Source organism: Exophiala bonariae (genome assembly GCF_035927105.1).
Source record: "Exophiala bonariae strain CCFEE 5792 chromosome Unknown scaffold_36, whole genome shotgun sequence".
Classification (NCBI taxonomy): domain Eukaryota; kingdom Fungi; phylum Ascomycota; class Eurotiomycetes; order Chaetothyriales; family Herpotrichiellaceae; genus Exophiala; species Exophiala bonariae.
In genome coordinates this window covers 85,567-112,530 of record NW_027042511.1, presented here as the reverse complement: position 1 = coordinate 112,530, position 26,964 = coordinate 85,567, and the positions used below count along the sequence as shown (strand labels likewise).

The 26,964-nt window shown below is 48.2% G+C and overlaps 9 protein-coding genes across 9 annotated transcripts; 4 read left to right on the top strand and 5 right to left on the bottom strand.

The window, feature by feature from the left end:
- Positions 1–709: 709 nt before the first annotated feature.
- Positions 710–1,762, bottom strand: LTR84_009122 (uncharacterized protein; the record flags this gene model as incomplete). Its single annotated transcript, XM_064852664.1, has 1 exon — positions 710–1,762. The coding sequence occupies one exon, from the start codon at positions 1,760–1,762 to the stop codon at positions 710–712; it is 1,053 nt and encodes a 350-aa protein (XP_064701128.1).
- A 375-nt stretch (positions 1,763–2,137) lies between these two features.
- LTR84_009121 (uncharacterized protein) lies at positions 2,138–3,595 on the top strand (the record flags this gene model as incomplete). Its single annotated transcript, XM_064852663.1, has 1 exon — positions 2,138–3,595. The coding sequence occupies one exon, from the start codon at positions 2,138–2,140 to the stop codon at positions 3,593–3,595; it is 1,458 nt and encodes a 485-aa protein (XP_064701127.1).
- Positions 3,596–4,085: 490 nt separating this feature from the next.
- Positions 4,086–5,912, bottom strand: LTR84_009120 (uncharacterized protein; the record flags this gene model as incomplete). The annotated part of the gene is made up of 1 exon (XM_064852662.1): positions 4,086–5,912. The coding sequence occupies one exon, from the start codon at positions 5,910–5,912 to the stop codon at positions 4,086–4,088; it is 1,827 nt and encodes a 608-aa protein (XP_064701126.1).
- A 940-nt stretch (positions 5,913–6,852) lies between these two features.
- LTR84_009119 (uncharacterized protein) lies at positions 6,853–8,185 on the top strand (the record flags this gene model as incomplete). The annotated part of the gene is made up of 7 exons (XM_064852661.1): positions 6,853–6,957; positions 7,013–7,279; positions 7,338–7,355; positions 7,411–7,452; positions 7,498–7,564; positions 7,617–8,093; positions 8,145–8,185. The coding sequence occupies 7 exons, from the start codon at positions 6,853–6,855 to the stop codon at positions 8,183–8,185; spliced, it is 1,017 nt and encodes a 338-aa protein (XP_064701125.1).
- A 1,172-nt stretch (positions 8,186–9,357) lies between these two features.
- LTR84_009118 (uncharacterized protein) lies at positions 9,358–10,344 on the bottom strand (the record flags this gene model as incomplete). Its single annotated transcript, XM_064852660.1, has 3 exons — positions 9,358–9,545; positions 9,601–9,739; positions 9,826–10,344. 3 exons carry the CDS (start codon positions 10,342–10,344, stop codon positions 9,358–9,360), a joined length of 846 nt encoding a protein of 281 aa, XP_064701124.1.
- A 419-nt stretch (positions 10,345–10,763) lies between these two features.
- On the top strand, positions 10,764–12,399 carry LTR84_009117 (uncharacterized protein; the record flags this gene model as incomplete). The annotated part of the gene is made up of 3 exons (XM_064852659.1): positions 10,764–11,140; positions 11,191–11,678; positions 11,732–12,399. 3 exons carry the CDS (start codon positions 10,764–10,766, stop codon positions 12,397–12,399), a joined length of 1,533 nt encoding a protein of 510 aa, XP_064701123.1.
- A 3,490-nt stretch (positions 12,400–15,889) lies between these two features.
- On the bottom strand, positions 15,890–16,408 carry LTR84_009116 (uncharacterized protein; the record flags this gene model as incomplete). The annotated part of the gene is made up of 1 exon (XM_064852658.1): positions 15,890–16,408. The coding sequence occupies one exon, from the start codon at positions 16,406–16,408 to the stop codon at positions 15,890–15,892; it is 519 nt and encodes a 172-aa protein (XP_064701122.1).
- A 534-nt stretch (positions 16,409–16,942) lies between these two features.
- Positions 16,943–18,292, bottom strand: LTR84_009115 (uncharacterized protein; the record flags this gene model as incomplete). Its single annotated transcript, XM_064852657.1, has 1 exon — positions 16,943–18,292. One exon carries the CDS (start codon positions 18,290–18,292, stop codon positions 16,943–16,945), a length of 1,350 nt encoding a protein of 449 aa, XP_064701121.1.
- Positions 18,293–24,864: 6,572 nt separating this feature from the next.
- On the top strand, positions 24,865–25,869 carry LTR84_009114 (uncharacterized protein; the record flags this gene model as incomplete). The annotated part of the gene is made up of 1 exon (XM_064852656.1): positions 24,865–25,869. The coding sequence occupies one exon, from the start codon at positions 24,865–24,867 to the stop codon at positions 25,867–25,869; it is 1,005 nt and encodes a 334-aa protein (XP_064701120.1).
- Between the last annotated feature and the right edge of the window lie 1,095 nt (positions 25,870–26,964).

Below are 26,964 nucleotides of genomic sequence, written 5' to 3'. Positions count from 1 at the left end.
CTTTTGAAGCCTGAGACCACGTTCGACAGCGCAGACGACTAGCCCAAAGAATCGATATCCCTCTCTCATGAAGTGTCCAGTGCCGTGCTAAGAGATCAGATCTGAAACACACATTGTTTGTAAGGTGGCCACAGTTTCCGGAAGTTGAGATGTCTAGATGTCGACCACGCGGGGTCAGCCCTTCCGCCAAGAGGGTGAGGGTTTTCTGGATGCCGATCGGATCGATTTCCCCAGTTCACGAGATCATAACCATGAAGCTGGTTTTACGTGGGGTAAGCGAAATCCCCATGGGAGACCAACAACCAATCATGAGGCCGTAAATGAACGCATGAAGACCTAGACTAACTACTGGGCAGAACCGGCTCTGAGCGTTGGCAAATGGCAGATTATTAAGCGCGGAGAAGCAATCCCGATGGGTCAGTAGTGATTGGCATCCCTACCCTGCACAGTAACGTGCTGCCAAGGCTGCTAGAACACCGGATTGGAACTAGTGCGGCGTAGGCACACCGGCAGAGTTACCAGATTGGGCTTACGCGCGGACTCGAAGGCATTCTAACATCGTTATCAGCCGCTAAACCTAATTTCACTTCATTATTCGCAGCCGAGGTCCGAAATGTCTCACATCATCATCAAGATCTACAAGAATACCATAAGTCTTCTGGGGTTTATTTTCTACCAAGCAAAGAATGACCAAATGCTACGGTTATTACTACGACCACAGATCGACTACAGCTCGACCAACAATTTTCCCTTCTTTCAAAAGCCGCACCGCGTCTGGGAGCTGCGCAAAGGGGAACCTTGTGACAACTGGCGTGATCAGCCCCTGCGCACACAAGTCCAGCACCTCTGCAGCTTCGCTCAGTGTTCCTACGAAAGTTCCTCTCACAGTGATGCCTTTGGTCACGAAATCGTGCGGATCGGCCCCAGCGATAGCTGAGCCAGTGGCAGGTAATCCGACGCAAACCATAGTTCCACCAGTCCGTAGATAGTCCATTGCTGTGGCGTAACTGGATGGATGAGCCGAAGTGACGATGACAGCGTGCGCTCCACCATTCGTGATCTCTAGCGTGCGCTGAACTGGATCCGGTTCTAAAGAAATGTCAAGGAATTCGGGTGCTCCAAGAGACGAGCATAACTCTTTTTTGGCCTTGCCCTGGTCGATCGCAATCACACGTGCGCCCATGGCTTTACTGATCATGACCGCGAAATGACCCAGCCCTCCTCCAGCACCAAGCACGACCACCCACTCTCCAGCGCGAACGCCACTCTTTCGTAGAGCAGAGTAAGATGTAAGCCCTGAGCACATGATGGGCGCCGCGTAGTGAAAATCCACTTTATTTGGAATTCGAGTTGCGTAGTTGGCGGCGACGACAATATACTGTTGATAAGTTCCTTCCATGGTCAGACCGGAAAATTCTGCCCGAGGGCAATGTTGTTCGCGGCCTTTCATGCAATTCTCGCACTCATGACACACCCATGAGATCCCCTTGACACCGGCCTTGTCTCCAATTTGCCACGTCGTCACACCTTTCCCGAGGGCTTCGACCACTCCGGCGCCCTCGTGGCCAGGAGTTTCCATCCTCGACTTGAACCCCGACCATTCGCGCAGCATCATGCTAAGATCGGAATGGCACAATCCTGTGACGCTAAGTCGGATAAGAAGCTGACCATCTCTAGGTTGAGGTTTGGGCTTGTCGATGATCTCGAGACTGAAATTCGGACCCGGGTTTCTGATCACTGCCGCGCGCATGGTCTCTCCCATCTTGCAAAGAGGTTGGTGAGGATGACGAGCATACAATTCAGGAGAGAAGAACGCTACCTCATACAGCAATTATTGTGTCTGTGATTGTTTTTCATCCGTTGGACCTGCCACAGCGGCCATACTTTGCCGGCCATGCCTCAACGGTCACTCTCTGCCATTCGGTGACACTTCGCCGGTCACGACGCCAATTGAAATTCGGGAGGAAATGGATCTGATTTTGATACCTGGAGGTGTGAATTGTCCGGTAACGGCACGGCATTAATGGTTTGAATAAAATTCTATCAACTTAAATTGACTTTGCAATTTCATTATTGAGACTAAGTTATCAACATTTCGATCGTTATTGAAGGACACCTTTCAGCTCAGTCAATCAGGATGGCCAATGGTGTTCAGGGCGTGCACGACATAGAAACGAGATGTTTCATCGATAATAAATTCGTGGAAGCTAAGGAGACCTTTGCGATTCACAACCCTTCAAATGGGGAATTGACTGCACGTATCTCCCAGGCTGATGTTGACCTAGTTGATTCGGCTGTAGACGCAGCCGAAGCGGCAGGGCCAGCCTGGGCAGCACTTGATTCAAGCACGCGGGCAGAGTGTCTCAATCGACTCGCTGACCTTCTAATCGCGCATACACAACAATTTTGCTGGCTTGAGGCCATCAGCGTGGGAAAGGTTGTCACGTTCTATCCGGCAGAGATTCAATGGGCGGCAAACGTCCTGAGATACAACGCAGGACTCGCACGAGAGATCCACGGAGAGACCAGCATGGCAACAGCAGGGTTCCTTAATATGACTATCCGCCAGCCGTATGGCGCCTGTGGAGCCATTTGTCCTTGGAACGGTCCATTGATCGCCATAGCGTTGAAAGCTGGACCCGCGTTGGTCACAGGCAACACTCTGATCTTGAAACCATCGGAGAAGTCACCATTGACGGCCCTTTACATGGGGAAGCTCATCATTGACGCCGGATTTCCACCGGGTGTTTTTAACATCGTTCCGGGTCATGGACGCGTGACTGGAGCGGCTATAGCCAGTCACATGCGGATTAGGAAGCTAGCATTCACAGGCAGCACAGCTACAGGCCGCATCGTCAAGAAGCTCGCCGCCGAGTCCAACCTCAAAAATGTCACATTGGAACTTGGGGGTAAGTCCCCTCTGATTGTTTTTCCAGACGCGGATCTCGAAGAGACTGCGGCGATGGCGGCCTTTTCCATCGCCTACAATTCGGGCCAAATATGTATCGCCAGCTCGCGCGTGTACGTGCACGAATCGATTATAGACAAATTCGTCGGGTTGTATGTGGCTCAACTCAAGAAAGCCATGGGGAAAGCAGGAGATGCACTTAATCCTACCACCACGCACGCTCCACAAGCAGACGCACTACAGTACGAACGGATCATGGCTTATATTGACGGAGCCAATAAGGAGGGTGCAAAACTTGTCACTGGAGGCAAGCGGATTGGTGTACAAGGTTACTTTGTGGAGCCAACCGTCTTCCTCAACCCGGGACAGTCTTCAACCATCAATCGCGAAGAAGTGTTCGGTCCAGTTGCAAGCGTTAATACCTTTGTATCTGAAGAAGAAGTTCTGAAACTGGCCAATGATACCGAATACGGCCTTTACGCATCCGTGTTTACCAAAGATTTGAACAGAGCTTTGAAATTCGCCAAACAACTCGAGTCCGGGATGGTGGGAGTGAATTGCACGTCGCCAACGATGCCTTTTGATCTACCGTTCGGAGGCAGCAAGCAAAGTGGAGAAGGGAGAGAGTGCGCTTTACAAGCTTTGCATGCGTGGACGGAGACAAAAACAGTCATGATCAAGCTCTGAGCCTCGTGGTTCTGGGTATGGATAGTGGTTAGCGTTCTTGTTTGTTCTACCTGGGACGAGGCGGATAGAGCTGCCATTGTCAGATTGCTGTACAAGACTGTGGTACATATTCATCGTTCAGCACTGTTGAGGTAGTCCAAGGAAATTTTACTGCTATCTGAAGGTTACTAGTGAGAGACCGCTTCCATGAATGTGACATTTAGAGTGAAGGAGTTTTACCAAGTGAGCAGTCACCAGCATATATCCGTTGGACGATACGACAGTGCAATGTGCTGGAGATCATCTCGCATACTGCACGTGTACAAGCTCTTGCTGGCTGGTCGAAGAACGGATGCGAATGTTTCGATCACAATATACCGCAAAAGCCTTGGGTCGAAAATTGAGGCGCGATAGATTGTTCAGACCCTGGAAGGTCCCAAATCAATAATCGCCGTGAAAGCATCAATAGCGCTTCTGTTCTTCGGACTCCACTACTGTACCACTCAAAAGCCTATATCCGACCTCTATTCAAGAACTTTACTGGTAAGTCCACCACACGTGCTCGCACAAACTCGCCCATGGCTTTCGCAAAGGCATCAAGACGAGACGTGTTTGACACGCCTTCGCCCAGTATACCACGAACCAGGAAATGGACAGCAAGGAGGCCTTCGAATTCCACTCTTTCCAATCCAGTGACAAGCTTCATCTCGTCACCCAGTAAGTACTCAAACTTCTTCACATCTAGGAACGTCCTTAGCCATTCGTACTCGTCAACATGTCGGACATAGAGGCCAATATTGGCATTCCCTCCCTTGTCGCCCGAGCGGCCCATGACAATGCTGCCTAGCGGTTCACGCGTTGTCGGGCCCCACTTGTCCTCGTACGGTGATTTTGCATCGTAAGATGCGGATTTCATGGCCGGGATTGTGTGCGGACGTGGGGAGAGAGCCCTTGTTTGTCCATGAAGGAATGTAAGTGACAGTTTAAGGTGGCGTTCCGGAACTAAAGACGGCCAGTAGTCGATGTAGAGTTTGGGAAGGGTATTCCTCATGTCAAGAGCACGATGAAAACCAGGGTATGTACCCAAGCTTAGACCCTCAACCATAGCCTGCAGACCATTTGGTGGAAAATCTTCCAAACGGTGGGCTTGTGCAAATATACGCAGGGTAGAAGTGGCCTCAGGCTCGTTCTTAGGATCTACCGCCGGAATTCCTACATGCTGGAATTCAAGAGTCGTGAATTTATATTGCGGTTGCGTGGTCAGCCAGCAGCGACATAGCTTCTCGAACATCTTCAACTTGATTGTAGTCTCAAGCCCAGTCGCAAATGCAAACGCTTCGGCCTGGTAACCGCCTGCTGCGAAGATGGCACACTTAGCCGTCTCTGGAGGAGCATAACCCTTGATCCCAGTTACCACGACACGGTCGGGACCTACATCCTCCACCTTGATATGGTGAAGATCGACCTGAACATCCGGGTTTAGATACATGTTCCCCTGGATTTCGTACAAGATTTGCGCTGTGATAGTTTGCTTGTTGACCAGACCATTCATCTCGGATGATTTTGTGATCACGAAGGAACCATCAGCATTGACCTCGGCTATTGGGAACGCTGTATCGTGAGGTTTCTCGAAAAGCGCCTTGTATCCCGAGAAATTCCCACCCGTGGCGTACATGGAGCATTCCATAACATGGCCGCACACCACTGCTTGCGCCAAATGATCGTATTGATCTTGTTTCCAATCGTGCCACCACGCCGCTGCTGCCACAAGGCCAGAAGCATCAGTGCTCCTTCCAGTCACGACGATATCTGCGCCACCTCGTAGAGCCTCAACGATTCCCCACGCTCCAATGTAGGCATTAGCTCCGACCCAATCGCCCTTGTTGAGCGTGTTCAGTGCCTTGTCATTGTCGAAGTGCTTGAAAGTATGCTTTTGGTCAAGTTCTTCGAAGCGATCAAGAATGTCATCGCCCTCAATATATGCCAATTTCAGCTGATGGCCGTGCTCCTGCAGTACTTTCTCCAGAGCCTCTGCACAACCTTTGGGGCTCAGTCCACCCGCATTGGTGATAAGCTTTTGTTTACGCTGGACAATGGTTTCTACTGCTTTGTCGAAAACCTCCACGATAGTTTTGACGTAGTATTTATCGATCTTTTCATTTGGATTGACCTCGCGGTCCATGTACCTCTCCCTTGCAGCCCAGCCAACCGTAAGTTCGGCAAGCCAGTCACCAATCAGGACATCTGCACGAGGCTCTGCCAGTGCTTGTACTAACATTGCCTCTTTGCGATCTCCCTGCCATCCAGAAACAGCACCAAGACGGATTGGTCGTCCCATGGCTTGGCGGGACACTCAATTGCTGTGATTCTGCACAAAGATTGTATGAATGATTATCTGAGAGAAAAGCGTGAAAGCCACTCCGCCAGAACTCTCTGATCAAGAGATCGAATGCTTATTTGGAAGGAGGCTATGCGGAGTTTCTAACAGGGTTCATAGTGAGCTTGGTCCTCGGACATCTATGACTGCCGATATAGCTGGCTTTTGTCTCCCTAGGTCTTCTGTTCTGCATCGGCAGTCGTTCGCCGTGAGTAGTCCTCGGATCGCTTTGACAATCTACGTATACCCGTAGCAGGGTTAGTAACCTCTAAACTAGTAAGCAATGAAGACGGATTTAACACTACATAGGTATTAAGGAAGGGAGATATGATGGCGCTGTTTGATAAGTAGACCAAAGCTTAATTTCGTAGGTTTTGCGTGTAAAACTCGGCACCGATCGTAAATGTACGTCTTCATGTGTCTGGGTAGCGTATGTCATTACAAGAAAATAGATATTGTGTCACGGTAATAGTTTTCCGTGACCGGTTTCACGTTCGCACTCGTGTCACTCTGTTGATGCTGGACAAGTTCGGTTACAGAGTGGCCAACCTACACCGAAGCGACTTGAAACTACATTTACAAGTAGTTGACTCCCCATTTTCGTTTTTGTTATTTTCTCACAGGGTAATGTCGGTAAAGTACCTCCGATATAGGGTAAGAACGTGGGGGATGCGTTCAGGAACAGGTATCGGTGGCCAAACTGTACCTTGCAATTTGCAGGCTATATCGTCCTTTCATGATCATGCTATACTAGTAAAATTTAGATATTTCGCTGCTGCTATCCACGGTTATCTATTACGTTAGAGCCTTTGTTGTAACGCCGACTGTTTCACACGAAAACATCTATCTTTACACTTCTCTAAGTGGTACAGTCGAGCGGCTAAAGAAGCCGAAATACATGATGAAGTTCGACCCTAACTCAAATGCATTGCCTATGCGTTCAGAGCTACCTGCGATTTCTGGAGCTCCAGCCGGAGCAGCATGGTTTTGGGGCTCGGACGATGAGGTACGAAATCATCACCGATATTATTGACGTGGACGATAGTCTTACTTCCAATCAGCTTGGGCGTCTTAATCTCCTGACCAAGGAGCGTATAGAAGAAGCAGTGAAGCTGATAAAGACCGGGACGATTATAAATCTCAAGTCGGTACATGACCAGATGACCACGGCGCATCAAGAGACTAACACGAGTATACTACAAAGCTGGCGCACGGATTATCCAGATCCTCCATCATTTGGCAGAAAGGGTTTTGAGCACACGATTCAACCTGTTAGCGAGTCTGCTTATGATGACTTGTACAATATGAATACGCAGAGTGGATCACAGGTCAGTGTCGTATTACCAATATCATTCGGCATCCACCAAAAATGTTAATAATCAACAGTGGGATGGTTTCCGGCATGTAAGACCACTACTACCATATAACTATGGGAGTACATTTATAATTTTCTGATCAGGTCGGACTCAGGTCCAACAATAATATTATCTTCTACAATGGAGTAAGTGGTATGACATCTTGAGCATCAAATAACCTAACGATGAAGCTTACCAAAGACGCAATTCCCAATGCGAAGTATGGTGGAATGCAGGCATGGGCTGAACATGGGATAGGTATGACTTCTGCCGCGTCTCTCATAGTCAATGAAGACAATAACATTTCCAGCTGGCCGTGGTATTTTGATTGACTATTGGGGCTATACTGGCAAGAGCTACGATCCGATCACTACCCACCGGATTTCGCTGGAAGACATTCACGCATGTGCCAAATCACAAGGTCTGCAATTTCAATATGGTGATTTACTGTTCATTCGTTCTGGGTTTGTCGACCACTATAATCGACTGAGCGAGACGGAGCGGAAGCATCTTGGTATGCTGAAAAAGTCGGAACATGCATTTGTCGGAGTCGAGCAAACGGAAGAGATGCTCGACTTTCTACACAACAACTACTTCAGTGCCGTAGTAGGCGATGCTCCAGCCTTCGAAGCTTGGCCTCGATCAGGCATAAACCTCCACGAATATCTCCTTCCACTCTGGGGTCTGCCAATCGGTGAGATGTGGGATCTTGACAAGTTGGCTGAGATGTGTAGAAGCAGGAAACAATACACTTTCTTCATCTCTAGCGCCCCGGCTAATGTCCCTGGTATGTATATACTGGGTTACCCAAAATGTGATATATGCTAACGTTAGAAAGGTGGTATAGGAAGCCACCCAAACGCTATCGCCATCTTTTAGAACATGATGAGATATCTGGGGTTTACGTATGCTATAGCTCTTGAGTCGAGTCTCAAGCTAGCAACATTATTTATGCTTAACTGGATTTTATATCTACTTAGGCTCTATGAATAGCCTAACCCATAGTTGAACTTACTGTAAGTCTCAGGAAGATATAGATGCTGGTTGTGTTGTAATCTACCCCGCCTTAGGCTTTTTTTCCATCTAGAAGCCCTGGGTAGGGAAAGTGTTATCTTTTCCTGCAAACTAATGCGTCTGTCAATGGATCAGCTACTGCTCTTGTGATTAATATCAATGACATCTTTAGATAACGGGCTATTCCCTACCACGTACTCATATTAATCTATACAAAAGAGAAAGGTTTCTCCTAGACCTTGACCCATTATCGAATTCTGAGTCGCGTATAGGTAGAAGTCACAATGCAGCGTGATTGCGTGACGTTCTCACAATAGCGGGATACACAGGGGAGGCATTGAGAATTCAATACCTTCTACAGCATATAGGGCCTCAACGACAAGGCAAGCAATTTCCACACATGTCTGAGCGAGAACCTGTAGCGCTTTTCGTTTTTCGGACACAAGGGCCATTGTTAGTTACATAATAAGTGTAAGCTGATGGCAAGAATAAGTCTTCGTGTATCTCAAGAACTACACTCGGCAGCGTTGTCGCCAGAACCGATAGCTTTGCAAGTTTTGGTCATCCAGGTAACATTCTTTCTGCAGTCTCAGCGGATATAGGCCAATTCCGTAACTCTCTTAAATCATGGACAACTTGTGGCTAGGGTTATGCGTAGCGACTGTCCCAGCCGTGCATATCTACAGACTTCCGTGACAGAAAGAAGCATAACTGAATCTGTTTGTGATTACTCACGCTCCCGGCAGTCGTGGTGTAAGGGTTCATCGCAGCCATTGCGTGAGATTAAAGCCTTCAGCACCCAGTCATCATATAGGTTTGGGATATTGTCAATATACTGGCTACAATAGACCGTGAGACACTCGGGTACGCTTAATTGCATTCACAACCCCTTCGTTAATCCTTATTGATTCAATATATCATTCGTAGCAATTCCATTCTATCTAGAAGAAAGCGTTGGATCACGAGCTGGCTCTAAGACCGAGGCCAGATGCTGCACATATCATTTTGAAAAGTTTGTTTTGTGACGAATGCAATGTTTAGGCGCACCATCCTCCGTCAACCATATAGGTAGCACCTGTCACGAAACTAGCATCATCGGAGAGAAGAAATGCAATGACTTTGGCTATTTCGATCGGCGCTGCCATACGTACCATGATCTGTTGGCTGGTAAGCCCATCACCCCAAACAGGATCTCCAGTGTCCGTCATGGGTGTAGTAGTCCTTCCTACAATCAAATGCGTCAGCCAGTCTTAACAATAAGAAGTAACAAGCTGCTATACCAGGTGAGATGGCGTTGATTCGAATTCCAGGTGCTTCTCGTGCTGCACTTCTCGTAAGGCCAAGCACAGCATGCTTGCTCGCAGAATACGCCCCAACCAAGCTCATCCCCCTGTGTGCTGCTACACTAGCAACGTTGACCTGTTGGTCGGAGGGAATTAGTCAATGCCAAACTCTCCTAGGCTACGCCCAAGCGCATTGCGATAAATTTGACTCATTCAACCTACTATACTCGACCCGTCTTTCATGGCATTCATTTGAGCCCGGAGACAATAAAAGACACCATTGACGTTAACGTTCATCGTTCTTGTGAACCGTTCGTCGGTTTCGTCTTTCAACAAGTTGTCGTCGTACAGTATACCAGCAATGTTTGCCGCCGCATCGATTCGGCCGTATTCTTGCAAGGTTTGATTGACCCAAGCATTAACTTGATGACTATCGGTTACGTCGACGGTGGTCGCCAGGTGCTTGACACGGTGGGGTACTCCTGCTTCCCGAAGAGACTTGAACGTTTCATCGAGTCCTTCCGAGTTTCGGTCCGCTATCGAGACAGTATAGCCTTTGGCTGCAAGCAGCTTCGCGGTGGCTCGTCCAATTCCCGAAGCTGCCCCAGTAATAGTCACCTGCAATCCAGCGTTAATACGAAGGTGTTTCAAACCAAGCAAGGCTTCGGCAATCCATTCCACAAAGTGTACTACAGTAACAAACTTTAAGCTTACCACTTTGCTCAAATCCATGTCCGACATTTCATCCCTAGCTCCTGCCGGGTTGTTTTTCCGTGTGTGAGCACTATACTGAAGTTCTCTTCGTGAAATCCGTTCGTGGGTAGATACAACTGACGACAATGATACTGGTAGTCATAAATATTAGGATTGGAAATATATTACCTTGCCATAGCTAGTTGGTATCTACCTAGTATCCAGATGAAGGAGAAAGTCTTCCGGCACAATAGTGGGGACGGCTATATACCTCCGCCCATAAAATACAATGCGTTGTAGCAGAGCTTTCGATGTGACCAAAAAGGAGCCAACGGAGTCTATGGTGAATACATAAGGGCAGTCACACTTAATCTATTCTTTCGACCAAAGTTCGTTGGAAATTTCGTGATCCAACTACCCTTCGCCTGTCGTCCACTTTTACACCTCACTTGGTCCACTATTCGAAGATGGAGACTTTCAAAGCACAGCCTACCCGCCAATTTAAGCTTAAAACCATCCTAGAATGTACAGGTGTGTGCTGGGCTGTCGCAGCCTACGGTTACAGCGCCTCAATCATTGCTACTACTTTTGGGCAACCCAGCTTCATCAGGGCAATGTGTCTTGATACTGCCCCTAACGCTCCAGATTTGATGGGAGCCGCAAACGCTCTCTTCTTTGTCGGTGGTTTCTTTGGCTGTTTGCTGAACGCTGTATTGGCGAACAAGGTCGGCCGCAAAGGTGTCATTGCCATCGGCCAAGTAATCTTGTGCGTTTCGACTGCTTTATTGGCGGGCTCTGTCCACATTGGAATGTTTATCGTCTTCCGCTTCACTGCCGGTTTCGGGTAAGTGTGATGCCATGGTCAACAGATCAGACGAGCTGACTCGTCAGTAGTGGCTACATGGGCTTGATGTCAGCTCCTCTTTGGGTTGTAGAGGTCGTCCCACCGAAAGGTCGGGGTCCTTTATTAGATATCAGCGGAATTATGATCAATCTTGGCTATGTCACCGCTTCATGGATCGGAGTTGGGTTTTTCTTTTATGAAGCCCCTCATGCCTGGCGTGCTCCATTGGCACTCGGCTGTCTACCGCCCATTCTTTGCTTGATCTCCCTCTGTTTCGTTCCTGAAAGCCCTCGACTTCTGATTCTCCAGGGAAAGTCGGAGCAGGCATGGAAGATCATCTCCGATCTACATACCGTTCATGGTAACGACAGTCTCGCGAGACAAGAGTTCGAGCAAATGAACAAGCAGATCCAGTTTGAATCGACGCTGAGAACGGGTTGGTTGGAAATTGTCCGGAGGCCATCCTACAGGAAGCGAGCTCTAATGACCATTGGTTTACTTTTCACTGTTGTCAGTTCAGGTGCTCTTGTTATCAACAGTGAGTCCAATTATTGTCTAGCTCGTGGAAGATGATGCTTATTCGTACTTCAGACTACGCCACTATTATTTACGGATCGCTGGGATACAGTCCTCAAGATCAACTTATTCTTCAGGCGGGCTGGCTAAGCACTGCATTCGTCGGCAATTTCGTTGCCGTACTCATTGTCGATCGCATTGCGCGTCCAAAGCTCATAAGTATTGGGCTCGGTATCTGCCTACTCAGCTTGATCCTAGAAGCCTCCTTCGTCGCAACATATGGAATGTCCACTAACAAGGCTGCACTTGGAGCTTGTGTTGCATGGAACTACCTATTTGTCTGGGGCTTCTCGTTGTTTCTTGATGGTGTTACCTGGTGGTATGCCGGAGAAATCTTCCCAACTCACTTACGAGCACACGGAATGGCTATTGGGATGGGAACATATGCATTGGCAAATATGGTCTGGTTGCAAGCTGCTCCAACAGCTTTCGCCAATATTGGGTGGAAGTATTACCTCTTTTTCATTATTATTACCTTTTCAGGCATGTGTGTCATATACTTCACATTCCCGGATACTTTACACAAGCCCCTCGAGGAAGTGGCAAAACTGTTTGGCGATACTGATCTTGTCGTTGCCTATCAAGAGCATGGGCTGGTTACCGGGAGTGATGAGAATGGGAGTGATGAGACCCAGATGAAACAGGAGTTCGTGGAATTACAAGAGAATGAGCTGGTTGAATAGTCAACAGTCTGACCTGCGAGTCAATTGCAGGCCGTTGTTCAGCTCTCGTGAATGTTGTGGAAGTACACAAGGAGCTACCGGAACGGCGAGCTCATCTTGTGCACGGCATTGAGCAGACTAGAGCATTGAAGTCGATATTGAGATTGAGCACTATAGGTTATGGTACTGAGAGAAACCTACTCCCTTGCCATCTCACCCGCTTGACTTGGATTCTTGGCTCTTGAATTGTAGCAATCTAGACCTAACAACGACTCTAGCTTGACGAAAAGGCGCGGTGTCAGTGCCATAGGATATCAGTTGCTACAGATCAAATCCTCAGGAACTCCGCAGCGCTGGTGTCCCCTGATGATCTACTCTGTCGCCGATTTGCCATCTCCCAGCCGCTTTGTCGTTGAGTGTAGTGATGCAGTCACCAAGGCACGCACCACCACCGAACAGTTGCTGCCGCGACTCCGACACTAATACCTCCTCTTCTACACTCCTCCTTGGCTAAACTGTCATTGCCTGCTATCTATTAGACACCTGACCCAAGTTTTCACAGCGGCAATGAATCTCCGCATACTCATAAATTGCCGTGCAACCTTTTCTGGCAGTCTCTTGAGCAACAATCCCCTCTCATATTGTGCTTGCAGACGGGTAGCATTGATCTGACCCCTCTGAGACTGTTCTGTAGCCTATCTTTGTGACAAGCATGACACCGTGACGAAAAGGTATATAGGTCATGAAAGGGTGATAAGGAAATTGTTATAACTATGTTACTCTTCATTAAATAATCTAACTTAATAAATGTAGCAAAATGTCTGATCCGCCTTAGACAGCTATTTCCTGCAAAAGCTCACTCAACGATACTATTCCTAACCGTTCGGTGAAATTATGTAGTATAAATATTTACTAGAGTAGTGAACACATATTGAGATCCTGTTCTATTCTTGGATTTCATATATACTCGAGTGGTCCCAAATACTCCTTGGCCATAGGCTGCCAGTGTTGTACTCGCAAACATGGTCCTCTTCCGACATTTCCACCGGGTCCATCCATCTGCACTCAAGCGGACAATGTGAATCCCTCGTAGCCTTTGCTCGCTGAATCTTCCAACATGGCCCGGTACTTGGGCAGTCCGGCCATATAATTCAAAGCCTCACGAGGTTTCCCAGGGATGTTATCTCCGTAGTACCAGCTCTTAGCTTTAGTGTAAAGACCCTGTTCGCCTAGATCCAGGACGTGGTCTCTCCACCACTGCTCAGCCTCGGGCTTTGCATCGATCTTCGTGATATCTTGCTCCCTTAAGTGTGATAGTAGTGTCGTGATCCACATTCCCTGGCACTCTGCTGATAGCGGTCCTGTGGCGAACGCAGTGGGTGCTTGTGGACCGTACATGAAGAACAAGTTAGGAAAACCTGACGTCGCCAATCCGAATAGAGTGTAAGTGCCCTTGGACCATTTATCCTTGATAGAGAGCTCAGGATCTAATCCATAAGTATCGATAGCTGTGATTGCTCCGGTAACGCTATCGAAGCCCGTAGCGGCCACAAGCATGTCCAGTTCAATGACTGTTCCGTCGACGGTACGAATACCTTCAGGCAACACCTCGTCGATACCGTTCGCCCGTAAATTGATCAGGTCAACATTTTCTCGATCGAACACCTCGAAATAGCCCCTCTCTAGACTAACGCGCTTTGTACCAAAGGGATCGCAGGGATTACCAGGGGCCAGGATCTCTTTGTTCTTAGAATCCTTGATGCGAGGGAGTACACTCTGGCGCCAGAATTCGTATGCTTCGTCATTGGCACTCTGATCGAATAAAACGTCCCGGTAGGTGCCTAGCCAAAAGTGCAGACCACCAGCATTGAGCAGCTCTTGAAAGACTTCGTACTTGACTTTGGGATCTAATGTTAACGAGGATTCGGGTAGAAATTCATAGTCGAAGCCTGCATGGGATTTGAGCATAGCCTTTTTGGTGTCCTGGAAAACCCTCTTCCAATTGTCGTTGGCGGCGATGTCATATTTAGGGTTGATCATTGGAAGAGCCGTATTGGGTGTTCTTTGAAAGACAGTAAGATGCTTTGCGGCTTTGGCCGTCTCTTGGATTAATTGCACACCACTGGCGCCAGTACCAATAATTCCAACTCGCTTTCCTTCGAAGCTGACGCTCTGCTGTGGCCAGAGCCCAGTATGATAGAACTCGCCCTTGAAAGTGTCCAGACCTTTCAAGGCTGGTATATAGGGCTTAGAACCAAAGCCAGTGGCGACGATAACATGGCGAGCGATAGTCTCTGAGGTTGTTCCATCGGTCTGGCATAAGTTTAGACGCCAAGTATGGGTCTGCTCGTCCCATTGTAACTGTTGCACGCGAGTGTTGAACTTGATCAAATCGAAAAGGCCCCAGACTTTGACTAAATGAGCAAAGTATGATCGCAGCTCTGCGTAATCGGGAAATCTTTGCTTCCAATTCCAGTCCAGCCACGAATTATCGTCGGTAAATTGGTAGGTCGGTACGGGAGTATCGACACGAGCGCCAGGGTAGCAGTTCCAATACCAAACGCCACCGGCGCAAGAACCTGCTTCATAAAGTCGAGCATTAAAGCCTGCGTTCTTGAGTTTGTATAGTTCGTATATACCAGAGAACCCAGCTCCGATGACAGCGACTTCGTGGTCGAGCCTTGTAAGACCTCGTGAACCCATCATGAAACTCTGGATAGGCAATAATACTTGTGTCGGAATTACTTACTAGAGTATATGAATGTTTAATTAATATCTGTAAATCTTCATTCTAAAACGCCGTTTAAATTCCACCAATGACGCTTCAAACCTTTCTGCTAAGTTAGAAGATATGGCGTTTCTCGGTAATAGTTTACCGATCGTTTATTCTTGTTGAGCGACAGCGGAGTATCCGGCACGTTATCTCATGGCCTGCGGAGTATTACAGACCACCCTGCGATTAGATTCGAAGTCTAAGACACTACTTTGTACGGGACGGAAGAGTAAAGTATTCCTCAGAGCCAGATCTTTTCATCGCTCGTGATTTCGTACAGAACTGAACGCGCGACGGTATATCAAAGGGGCATATGCTTCTAACGTCGTTTACCTATCAGACCTTCTCAGTGTTAGCAACACTATTCAAAGAGACGTCGCTCATTATATCTAGAATTCGAGTCCCGGGATCTAGTCCAGGGATCACGCCATGCTTAATAAGCATCTAGATAGCCTAGTAGAAAGTAAAGCGTGGGACCGTATGGCAAGCCTCGTGGTCAAGGTTCGGAACTCGAACGCTAGTTTCTAGACGAAATTGTATGCCCGTTGTTTGGAATAGGTCACACATCTTATTAAAATACTGAGGAATAGAGAGACAGTAACAGCGCTAATATGGTAAGTGACAGTTGCCTATATATTCGCCATACTAAACGCCCCTTAGAATTCATCCTTTCTCATACCAACCCTACCTATCAGCAACCTACTTCGACTGCCAAACTTTCACCACCGGAACAAATTCCTATAGCTCATCCACGCCACTTAGTCTTATCGCCAACTCTGCAAAGTTTAGGTTCAGAAGCTCAATAACATTGCCCCATGGATCTTGAACGTAGGCGCAGTAGGCATGATTTTTCTCTAACATTGTGATGGGTTCACCAATGATCTGGCCTCCGGCGGCCTCAATCTCTCTAGCCTTAGAGGGAGGATCAGGATCTGTAATGGCTATATGAAAAAAACCACCTTTGCTGTAGTCAAATGATTTTGTCACCCCTGCCGATTTAGGGTTCTCGAACTCGAATAACTCAAGACCTACTCCGTTGCCGGAGATGAGAAATGCGAATCTGCCTTTGTGTAATGTCGCCCCATAGATGGAAAATATCGGGGAACTAGGATCGTGGGCCCGGTCGAACTCGAGGATCTTAGGGGTTTGGTGGAAGCCCAGGACCTTAGTATAGCAGGCAACGGCAGCATCGAGATCGATGACGGAAAGCCCGACATGGTTGAACCCGTGGTTAAAGGTCATTTCCGAAGCAACCATCGATGAACGGTGAAGAATATAGTAATTTGTAGTATACCGTAGGCCGACTAGTTATCTTTATGGATCCTCTAGAGTCAGCCGTTATACAGAGCCGGGGGATGCATAATATTCTCTATTAGCCATCCTCGGGATTAAATAGGCTAGATCACGAAAATAAGTGCAAGTCATAAGACCTGCGGAAGTATGACGGCGGATTACTCCCGTATACGCCACTCTGTTCCCCGCCAGGTTTTTCAAAACGAGATAATCGATTCGCGAAGAGAAATGATCTGGTTCTTGCTCGCCCATTTTCTTGATCCAGTCATTGTACTTATTTTCGCCGTACGCGTAGCCCCGCCATCTGAGCACGTCGTTTGCATCCTCAAACACCGCTATCTGCTCCATAACAACATCGTGCCGGCGGGCAAGCCATGCCCACGTGCCATTCGGGTTACCCCTCTTCGCGAGAAACCCAAAGACGGCACGAAATTGAGGTTCGAGCAGAAGCCTCAGATAGGGACGTGACTCGATTTCCATGATGAACAGCCAGATGGCTTAGGCCGAATTTGACTCCTTGTAGGTCTGCTTGGTGATCTCGAGGGCGAGGACGAAATCCATCAACTCCACCAAAACAGTGAAATCGAGCCAGGGGCAGACCTGGTCGATGAGATCACGCACGATCTGAGTGATTTCTGGCGCGTATAGAAACTGGGCAAGGGGTCGCATGATGCTGTCGAAGATGCCATCGATTTTCTGATGGAATGTGAAGGCGGAGATAAGGCTGTCACGCACCACAGCCTTGAACATGTCACGGACCTGCTTCTTGCTCAGTGGGCCAAACGCGCCGATGCTGAGTGTTCCGGTGATCCTGCTCTTCTTCCATCCCGGGACGAGGTCCAGACTCCATTTCTTCCGGTACTGGAGACGGTCGTAGAGGTAGTCAACAGCGTCGCCGCTGTTCTTGATCAAATCTTCCAGAAAAGGCTCGAAAAACGTCGCATTGACGGTGGTGGAAAAATCTGCAGGCGGTAAGACGATCTCGTGCGGCACGGCTATCTCGATTGCACAGTTCCTTAGCGCCCACAGTTCATGTGGATACAGGAGATAAGTCTCTTGACCAAAACTCATGATTTTTTTCTGGTGCCTTTCGTCCTCGAACAGGTTGTCGAATTTCTTGTCGGATGCCTCGAACTCTTTTGGGATGTAGTTCGAATGGAGGCGCCACTGGTGCCTACTGAGATACTTGATCCACTTGCTCAGAAGACTTTGTGCCTGCTGCCGTACTTGCGAAGAGCTGTTCGGGCATGTGTAGGCGTAGTAACAGGCCAGAACAATCTGACCGAACGAATCCTTGGACATTGGCCGGTCTCTCACTTGGGCATCTCCATAGTACTCCACCCATGCCTGGTGCCGGATGGGATGGGTTTCGCCATGTTCATCCATATTTCCCCAGCTCTTGTGTTCAAGCACGTCTATGAATTTACTGATGTGCATGTTGGCATTCTGAACCTCCCATGAGTCCTGTCTGTAGTTCCCGCTTGCGAGAGCCACCACGGCAATGGCGGTGAAATTGGTCGCCTCGCCTAGTGCGTGGGTGGCCATTATATCCTTGCCTTCTTTGTCTTTAATTTTGTTCCATTCGACCAAATATCCAAATTCGTCCAGGTAGCCGATCTTTTCCGACTTTGGGTTCATGTCAAGAGGATCCCTGGCAGTCGCGAGCTGCTGTTGGACCTTGATCTTGTAGGGGTTGTTAACGGTGGCCTCACTGGTGAAAACATCCTGAGCCATGCTGATGATGATGTTTTGCTCATCGGTGAGTTTAGGAAGCTGAGTGGCCAACTTCTCCTCGAGTATAACATTGGTAGGCCCATCCAAGGGCGAAAACTCCTTCTCCTCGGGCATTTTGGCAGACGGGACAGTAAATTCCCCAATATATGGATTTACGATATCCGTAACGGGAGAGTGTATGCCACTCTCAGGGATGAAGCCATTGAGATTGTCCGGAATTTCGGGGAAAGCAGGGCCTACTGGTGGTGCTGTTGCGGTTAGTGCTAATCCTGGGGGAGGGAGATGCGCTCCTGGAGGTCCAGGCGGTGCGAATGCTATTGCGGCTACTATCTGGGGCTTCAGACCAGGATGTATCTAGGATTGCTGTGCCAAATGACCGATTCCGCTTAACCCCAGGGCAGACAGCGGGCCTGGCAGAGTTGGTCCTCCTGTAGTAGGGACCAGCAATGGAGGTTCGCTGCTACACAGGGTTGGCCGCTCTTGTGAGCCCATGTTATCTGCCACAAATCACCAGTTCGAGGTATGATTTTTCAGATTTTTCAATTTGCGGAAGTCAAGACAATGTAAGAGGCAGCGAGAGAAGTAACAGCCAAACAATCCGTGAGGCCCAAAGCACAGAGATTAGAGTAGTTGTTCATATGAACTGCAGCATTGCGCTGTGCAATCTGTCAAAAGAGGTTGGAAAATAGCGAATCGAATGAAAGAGGTGGACAGCAGAACCCTTCGTTCGTGAAGCGATTTATCGAAACGGAAGCATCTCGACTCTCGCCTGGGTCTTGCGCCAAGCAGGACCTGAGAAGCTCAGCTGAATGAAGCCTTGGGTGGTTTGAGGCTTAGGGGGAAGAAGACTCGGCAAAATGGATTGATTGGGCCGCTGAAGTCTTTGGTCTCTTTTCGCTTGCAAGAAGAAGTAGTCCAAAGTAAGACTGCGACGCCATTCAATGTGGCTCGCACCCTTCACACAGCATGGGGTTCCTACTCTCCGCATACTTGAAGCGCAGGCCCATTCGCCTGATGTCCCATTTTCTGCGAATTTCAACCCCATTAGGCACCCCTGAGGCACTCTCGAGGCGCTCTCGCAGGGCATTGGGGAGGCTAAATGCCGCATGAATGGCCTTGAATTCACTGTAGATAGATACATATCTCCATAATCGTCGCTCTGTCACGTTTGTTTCCATAGAATAAGGACAACAGACAGAACAACGGGACAATCGATCACAATCGATCCAATCAGGTCATAACTTCCTCTAAAATTGCCTCGGATAGAGTAGGGCGAGACAGCTGTGACGTAGCCAACGCCGATCGACATTTGCCTGGCGAGGATACACTGGCAGCTGAGCTACGTGGCTTGTTAACTTCTTGTTTCTACCATTTTCAGCACACCAGCTATCCTAATTGGCGAAGCCACTCGACCAGAATACTCGCTACTCTACAAACGGGTTTTTCTAGTTATACGCTGACAGCTCAGCTTTCAGCAGCTTGGCAGCCCACTTGCTCGTATTCGGGCTCTTGGTAAATGTAGGTCTCTGCTCGTGTGCCACATAGTCACCTTTGCTTGATCATAGCTTTGTTATATTATCCAAGCAGCTTCGTTCTGGAACTATTATCCCGTGCGACAATTAACTCTTTCAGCCTAAACCGATCGAAGAGCAACGGTCTATGAGCCACAAGCGGCACGACCTTCAGCTGCTGTGTGTGCGACACACGAGCCTACCGAATCACTATCCTAAAGATGTCAGCTCCCTGATGAGAGCTGAATCGCCAAACCTACGTGTGGTCTGGGCCTCAGTCTGGCGGAGACACCATCTTTAGTTGTGACCGGATACACCGAATAAGGGACGCAAGGACGCAATCCTCAAAACACGTCCAGCTATTCATTAAATAGACCAAGGTTCTCGTTCTCGGAAATCTCGTTCTGTGACAGGTAGTATCCCGCCCAAATCAGGTGCAGCCTCGCTGCGTCTGATGTCGGAGATATTTCTAATACACGAGAGACTAGATTTCCGTCATTATCGAAGCCTAGTGAAGTGTCACGACGTGTTTGAAATTCAACCTCAACGCGGGATGCAATGGGGCGAAGCTACCGTCGCTCGAAGACACCAATAGAGCTCATCTAGAGATAGGTCCATCATGATGCAGTGTGCACTCGACTAAAATTCGACACAGACAGTCAATATTCTCGCACAGGTACGATTAATTTCATTAACCATGTGTAAGAGTCAACGCAATCGGCGGTTGGGTGTTTCGAGGGAACACCTCACCCGTAATTTGCAGGATTTGGGTAGGATTCCATGTAGGCCTTGATCACTGATCTCGGAGGGACAAAATCAAGCGACTTCCGAACCATGAAGATCCCTGCCTAGGAGTAATTAGTACTGGCCATGACTTTCCTGCAAACATTGCCCTTAGAGCAATGCGTAGATTCTCCTGTTCTCGGTAGACATATTCAGTCAAAAGATAAGGGCAGATCATCTGTATGGAGGGATGTGGTTGCGAATTTGTAGTCGTGTCACGGGAACTTAATACTCTCTATTTCAGGGCGAGAGTTAGGCGTTACTCGACATAACCGGGGTGCGTAGTTAGGAGTTGGAAGCCTAATCGTGAGCTTGCCCTTATTGTAATCGAAGAGGTAGAACATATTAGGTGCTAAACGTCTTCCCCGCACGCGAATCTTGGCGTGCGATTAGGTGCAGGATAGGACCGAGGGGATATAGTCCTTGGGCCCAAGGGCCGGCCTTCGGGCTGTGACCTACCTAATTACCTTTAGGTAGGTAAGTGGTTAACGTCCTTACCGACGGCTGCGGATACGAGCGCCTTACTACTTTCTGCCAGGCCCGACGGGCCGTCATCTTATGGGATTTGGTCGACGGGACGTAGTTGAGCGTGAGTAAAGGGCATAGCCGCCGGGTGTCAGCAAGTACTAGCACTCGAGCCGTTGAACATCGGCGTTGAAACTATCCGGGTGTTCTCTAGCAACTTGACACGGAAATCACGCTACTAGGCCATCTCGAGCGGAACAGCGCAAGAGATCAATATCAAGACGCCCGAACCTCAACCCTCGGAGGCACTGGACCCACTAGTCGTGCGTGAAATATCCATCTTGCCGCTTTTGTGCTTATCTGGAGGTGATCTGGTCACCGCATTGGCCATGGAACCGAGAAGGTTCTCTCACGGACGCATGGTTAGGAAGTGGAGAATATGTTCTGAAATTTATTGGTTATGATGCTGCGCTGGAGGAGTATGGGTTAATTGTTACTAGCTGTAGAGATGTGAAGATCAATATTGATGCGAGCGGGAAGTATTTTGCTAGATTGGAGGGTCGTTGAGGGAAGTGATAGGCGTGGTCATGTCAGACAAAAAATCTGGCAACTTGCCAAAGGCGCCGAGCGTAAGCATCAATGGCACCAAGGGGAGCTGGAACTTACGTAAGGTGGACTGGAAACACAGCCTCGAGCGTAGAGAAAGGTTTCTGCCAAGGTAGAGAAGAAGGAAAGTATACTGACTACGGATGAAGAAGCGGAATTAGCTCAGTTACCAGATATATCCTAGTCTGCGCTAGAATTTCTAAGTCATTGAGGACAATTAAGATCTTCATCTAACAATGGAAATACAAGTCTTGGTTTCTTTTAGCTAATCGATTTAATGCGCGAATAGGCTCCATGATACCTTATCTCTTATAGAAAGTAGGGTAGATAGTCTGTGAGCTGACCAAGCTGATGCCAAATGGGCTCTCCTTTATTCGCATTTCGTGGGATTCGTGCTTTGTCTCAAATGGATAGCGACGAATGAATGGATTGGCACGAATCCTTGACCTGGAAGGTCTTCCACAACACTGCCTTCTGCCTTTCTTGACCGTAGTTAGCGGATATTGGAGACCCAAACCTATTGGCGAATACTGGAATCTTTCAAGAGGCCTCCTAGAGGAAGGCAGGCTCATAGCAGCAGAGTTCACTCCTTGCGTCTCGACCCCTCCACGCATTTTCTACAGCTAGCAATCCGCAGGATTATTGTATGGCTGCCTTCGATACCAACCGTTCAGCATAGAGTCTCACTTCGTGGATGGACTCCCTTCCTGTCTAGCAATCAAATCGGTCGAAGCAGAAACAACAACCGTCTTCTTCTTCTGGGGCCTGTTAGAGCGGAAGCAATCGAACCTACCGGGTATAATTGTTGAGAAGGCCTTACCGTAGATTGCCATCCTTCGAGAGCTAATTGAGTCCGCTGTCGCAGTGACAATCTCCACCAAACACAAATCCAACGACACCTGCCAGCGTTGCAAAGGCGTCGAGCCCGCGAAAAAAATCGCCCTCGGCCCACAAGCCACTCGCCGCCTCTAAGTTGGCGGCCTGTCGGGGAGTGATACTTGTTCGGATCGCTGGTTAAGTGAAACTGGGAAGCTGAAACGGGGGTGTGAGACTGCTACCACAGCTAATCGAGGTGCGAGCGAAAGATGTTGTTCCTATCCAGTAACGGTGTCGTCAGGGGTGTTTCCGCAAGCCTCACTATCGTAATCATTGTCTCAGAATTGAACTCGCCTGGAGTAATGAATCTCCTCGGAGTGAAACCCCAGTGAGCGGGCTCGCCAAAAGTCGATCACGTTTTCTCCTCTGTCGTCGCTCCGAATGGATTCCGATGAGGAGATCAGTTAGAATAGTGGCACTGCTGCCGTCTGGACTGATGCGGTGCTTAAAGTGTAGTCCATAACCGAGGATGCAGGTGGGTTTGCTAGAGTTAGGTTCTATCTCCTTCAAGAGAGCCACTTAAAAGCAAATGTTGGGCGAGGCCCAGCTCATCACGTGTTGTTTAACTGCTGATATGAAAATGGTTTATATGGAAAATTCATCAATATGGATAGTATCATATCACTGCTATATAATAGATATTCTGTTCAAAGTTTTGCAGGGCGTTCTGTTGGAAAGATACATCCACTGCTTGTCAAGGATGGTAAGGTACTCTCGTGCGCTTACTTGGCTCCCAACTCAGACACACGAAAGGAAGTGTAAGCAGGAGAGCAAAGGATTGATGGTCTCCTTTTCAGATCTCTAAAGGCTCACATGATTGGGTTAAGATTTCTGTTTACTTTCGACCATGTTGACCGTTCTTCTCCCCTATATACACCAGTGATGGAATAATCTAAAATCCCTCATTTTGCATCTTTTCGAGGTTCCATTGCTTTCAGGTATTTCCTCAATCTTCTAAAAGCGATTAGGCGGCCAAAGAGCCTAGTCTTTGCCACTTGGGATCTCCCAGGCGCCAATACTCCTATAAATTTCAGCTCCTACTCCCGAACTACATTTGGATCTAGTGGTAGCTGGAACCATTTAAGGTTATTGATCCATAAATCACAGGACGCATAAGACCTCGAGAGGTGCTCGGCGGTGCTAGAGATAAGGTCTAACAGTTTTGGTCTCTGCAGAATTATGCCATCGAGCATGTGGGTGGTGTACGTCATCAGTAAGGCTGCGACTTATCGAGACGATACCGGAGCTTGTCCCTAGTCTGAATATGGCATCCGCACGTGCACCATGCATGGCTCCAGGACCTCCGATACCGGCACAGCGACATCTAGAAGAAGAAAAATCCCTAGCGGCATGGCGGGTTGAAATCCCTCTCGGAAGTCTTGGCGGGTGGGATGCAGCATAACAGGTACTGCTTTGTAGATTTGTTGCCCAGCTACTTTACCCGGGGTGGTTATGTAGGCAAACTTGAGCACTATATTCACTGTCCTTATCCTCGGAGATATATACTTGCAACAACTCATAGCTCCGCACCTCGCGGCAATTGAAGGTCGAAGGCATAGCATAGTGGTTTGTGATCGATAGTACCAGTGAATCCACCACGTCCTCCCTGATCAGTACTGTGTTCGAACCAATGCAGACTATTTGTGAAATGAATACTAATTGATCGGTCTGACTCCCCCCACAGAAGTCGCCAAGATCGGCGTGTCAAGACCTTTCACCCACTTCATCTTGGCACTCTCAGAATTGGCATCTAAAAAATTGTTGCAAACATATGACCAACCACCAGATGTGAGAGACCTAAGAGAAAGCGCCCGACTAATTCTGACTATCAGATGATCTTATCAGATTAGAAAAAAACCTGACAATCTAGCCGCACTCCACCCATGTGCCGATGCCGAGTATCCCCATTAACATGGGTCAGTCTGGTCAATTCATACCCTGTCGCTACCTATCCAGGCATTGGATCCCCGCTATAGTTGCCATTTGTTCTCCTCACTTGCGTCATTCCAGCCTAGCATTATACAATGATCTCTCTTCTCTCTGGTAGTAGAGCATACAACATAACAACACAACAGCTTAACATGCTATTTTGCCCCGCTCGACTCTCGTTACTCTCAGCGCATATCCTGCACGAACTTCGTCCTTAGACCCATAAGTTCCAGGAACGTCCAAGCGAGAAGAATATCTTGGTTGCCCAAGAGCTGGCGGTTGGGGCCGGAGCTTTTAGTCTACAAAATGTTCAATATGAGAGCTCGATCAAGGAATTTTCCTTCGCTTCTCTTTCGATAGTATCGTCTTGGAAGGTAGGACATTACGTACAGGTCGCTAGCAAGAGGTTGGAGGAATATGTATATTAGTCTCAAACCCAGTCGAAAATATTCCTTTCTGAAGAATCTCAAGCCCCGACCAATTCTCTTCTAGAAAGCTCACCGGAAACAGACCACCATGGTCAGTAAGATCCTCGCCGTGTCTGCCCTGGCTGCCTCTGCCTTGGCAGTCCCTGTTCAGTTGCCAGACACCTCGTCGCTAGACCTGGTAACCCTTCTAAATCAGACGGCCGGGTTCAGCTACCTCAGCGAGCACGTCGGCCAGGTTCCTGCTCTAGCTGGCGCCTTGAACAGTCTCACCAATATCACTGTCCTCGCACCCAGCAACATCGCTCTAAGACTTTTCCCCTGGGATACCCGCTACTACGAAGAATGGGAGCTAGCTAGCGTTGATTTGTTACAGGCCATACTTGGATACCATATCATCGATGGCATCCACACCAACTTGACGACTTCTTTCGCCCCGTACAAGACTGCTGTCAAACAGGCGCCATGGACTACGGTCCCAGGCGGCCAAGTTGTTCTGGGACGCTTCGACACTCGTTCTTTCGAGACCGCTTTCATCTCTGGTAGAGGTCTACTCGCCCAAGCCCCTACATTCCGGGAGTTTCAGGGAGGCATCATCTATGCTATTGACAACGTCCTGAATCTTCCTCGTGGTGTCGCTTACGAGTTGAACAACAAAGCAGCAAACGCCACTAACTTCATTGCGGCTCTTGGCCGTGCTGGCCTATTGGATGAAGTTGAGAGTTTCGATCAGGTCACCATCTTCGCACCAAACGACGAAGCGTTTAGACAAGTTGAGAACGCCTTCTATGGCCTTAGCAAAGCTGAACAGGCTGCCGTGCTACAGTACCACATTGTTCCTAATCAAATTACCTACTCTTCGGAATTCAAGAACGGCACAACTTTCAAAACTTTAGGCGACCAGGACATCAAGATTAACAAACAGCGACGAAACTTTATCCAGAACGCACGCGTCCTTGGAAATGATGTTCCTATCAAGAACGGTGTTGTTCATGTAATTGACCATGTCCTGAACCCCGAGGCCACTCCCAAAGCTCAGAATGCCACCCAGGGGGATGGCGAGCCTGCATTCCCTCTCGGCCCTGGCTTCTTCTAGCCTTCGAGTGACAATTGAGTCGACTCTCACAGACGCCATTGCCTTAACGACCATCACTGATATTGTTGCTGGTCTCCCTAGATACTTTCTGCCGGAAGCGGTGAGCGCCACAGTGCTCATAGGAGTTGTGATCATCTCTCCGTAAGAGAAGGGTCGAGCTCCCTCAAGTCTGATGGCTTATAGACTATTTTAAGTGGTTTTACATTCCATAGGGTGCCAACCACTTCCCTTGCCGTTATCTCGATAGCGTCGCCGGTACCGATTGCAACTAGAGAGACTAATCTGGGATTACATAATATATTGCTCTACCGCAGCACCCCTACGATGTCGGTCAACCAAATAATACAGTTACTGATAATATGAGAACATCCTGAAGAGCTTCGATCTAATCCACGTCACAATCAATGAGCTGTCTTGGTTAATTAATTCCCGAGGAGCCAGAAAATGGCATGCTTCAAAGCCCTGGTCGAAAAAGCATTGATTCGAACACATTGAAAATGTTTTCTCTTGGAGTTGTAGCCTCATTCTCGGACAGGCCTATTTTACAGGATGGGCTCCCGCCTCTACTCTTGGAAAATCACATATTGGCTTTGCTTAGGTGATATGCAAGGGGAGATATAAGTAGGTGGAAGAGGAATCTTTGAACATAAGTATGGGTTTAATCTAGAATACTCAGCAATCAATCCCACAGAATTGGCTGTTTCTAGTTCATAGGCCGCGTAATATTCGCCATCCTTTCCCCTAACGAATTTATAGCCTACTAGTCCTCCAGGCTACGCTGCATAATGATTCACTCCTGGAAGCATCGCAATCAGTGTCTTATCCATCCTTAATGTATGTAATCAACATAATCACAACATTCTCGCGAGAGGAAACAACTATGTAGCAGTAGACTCCTTTAAATTACCGGTGAGACTGAATTTGTAGAAAACATATCGCTGCCGTAGTTATAGTTAAAATGATTTAGGCCACAGACAAACATAGCAGTCCTAGCGTATATATAAATACTAACCCCGTTGGCGCGACAATGAATCACTCGCTTTCTGCAGCTTATCGGCGTTTTACATATTCAAATATGGGTTGTTGACGTCGTCA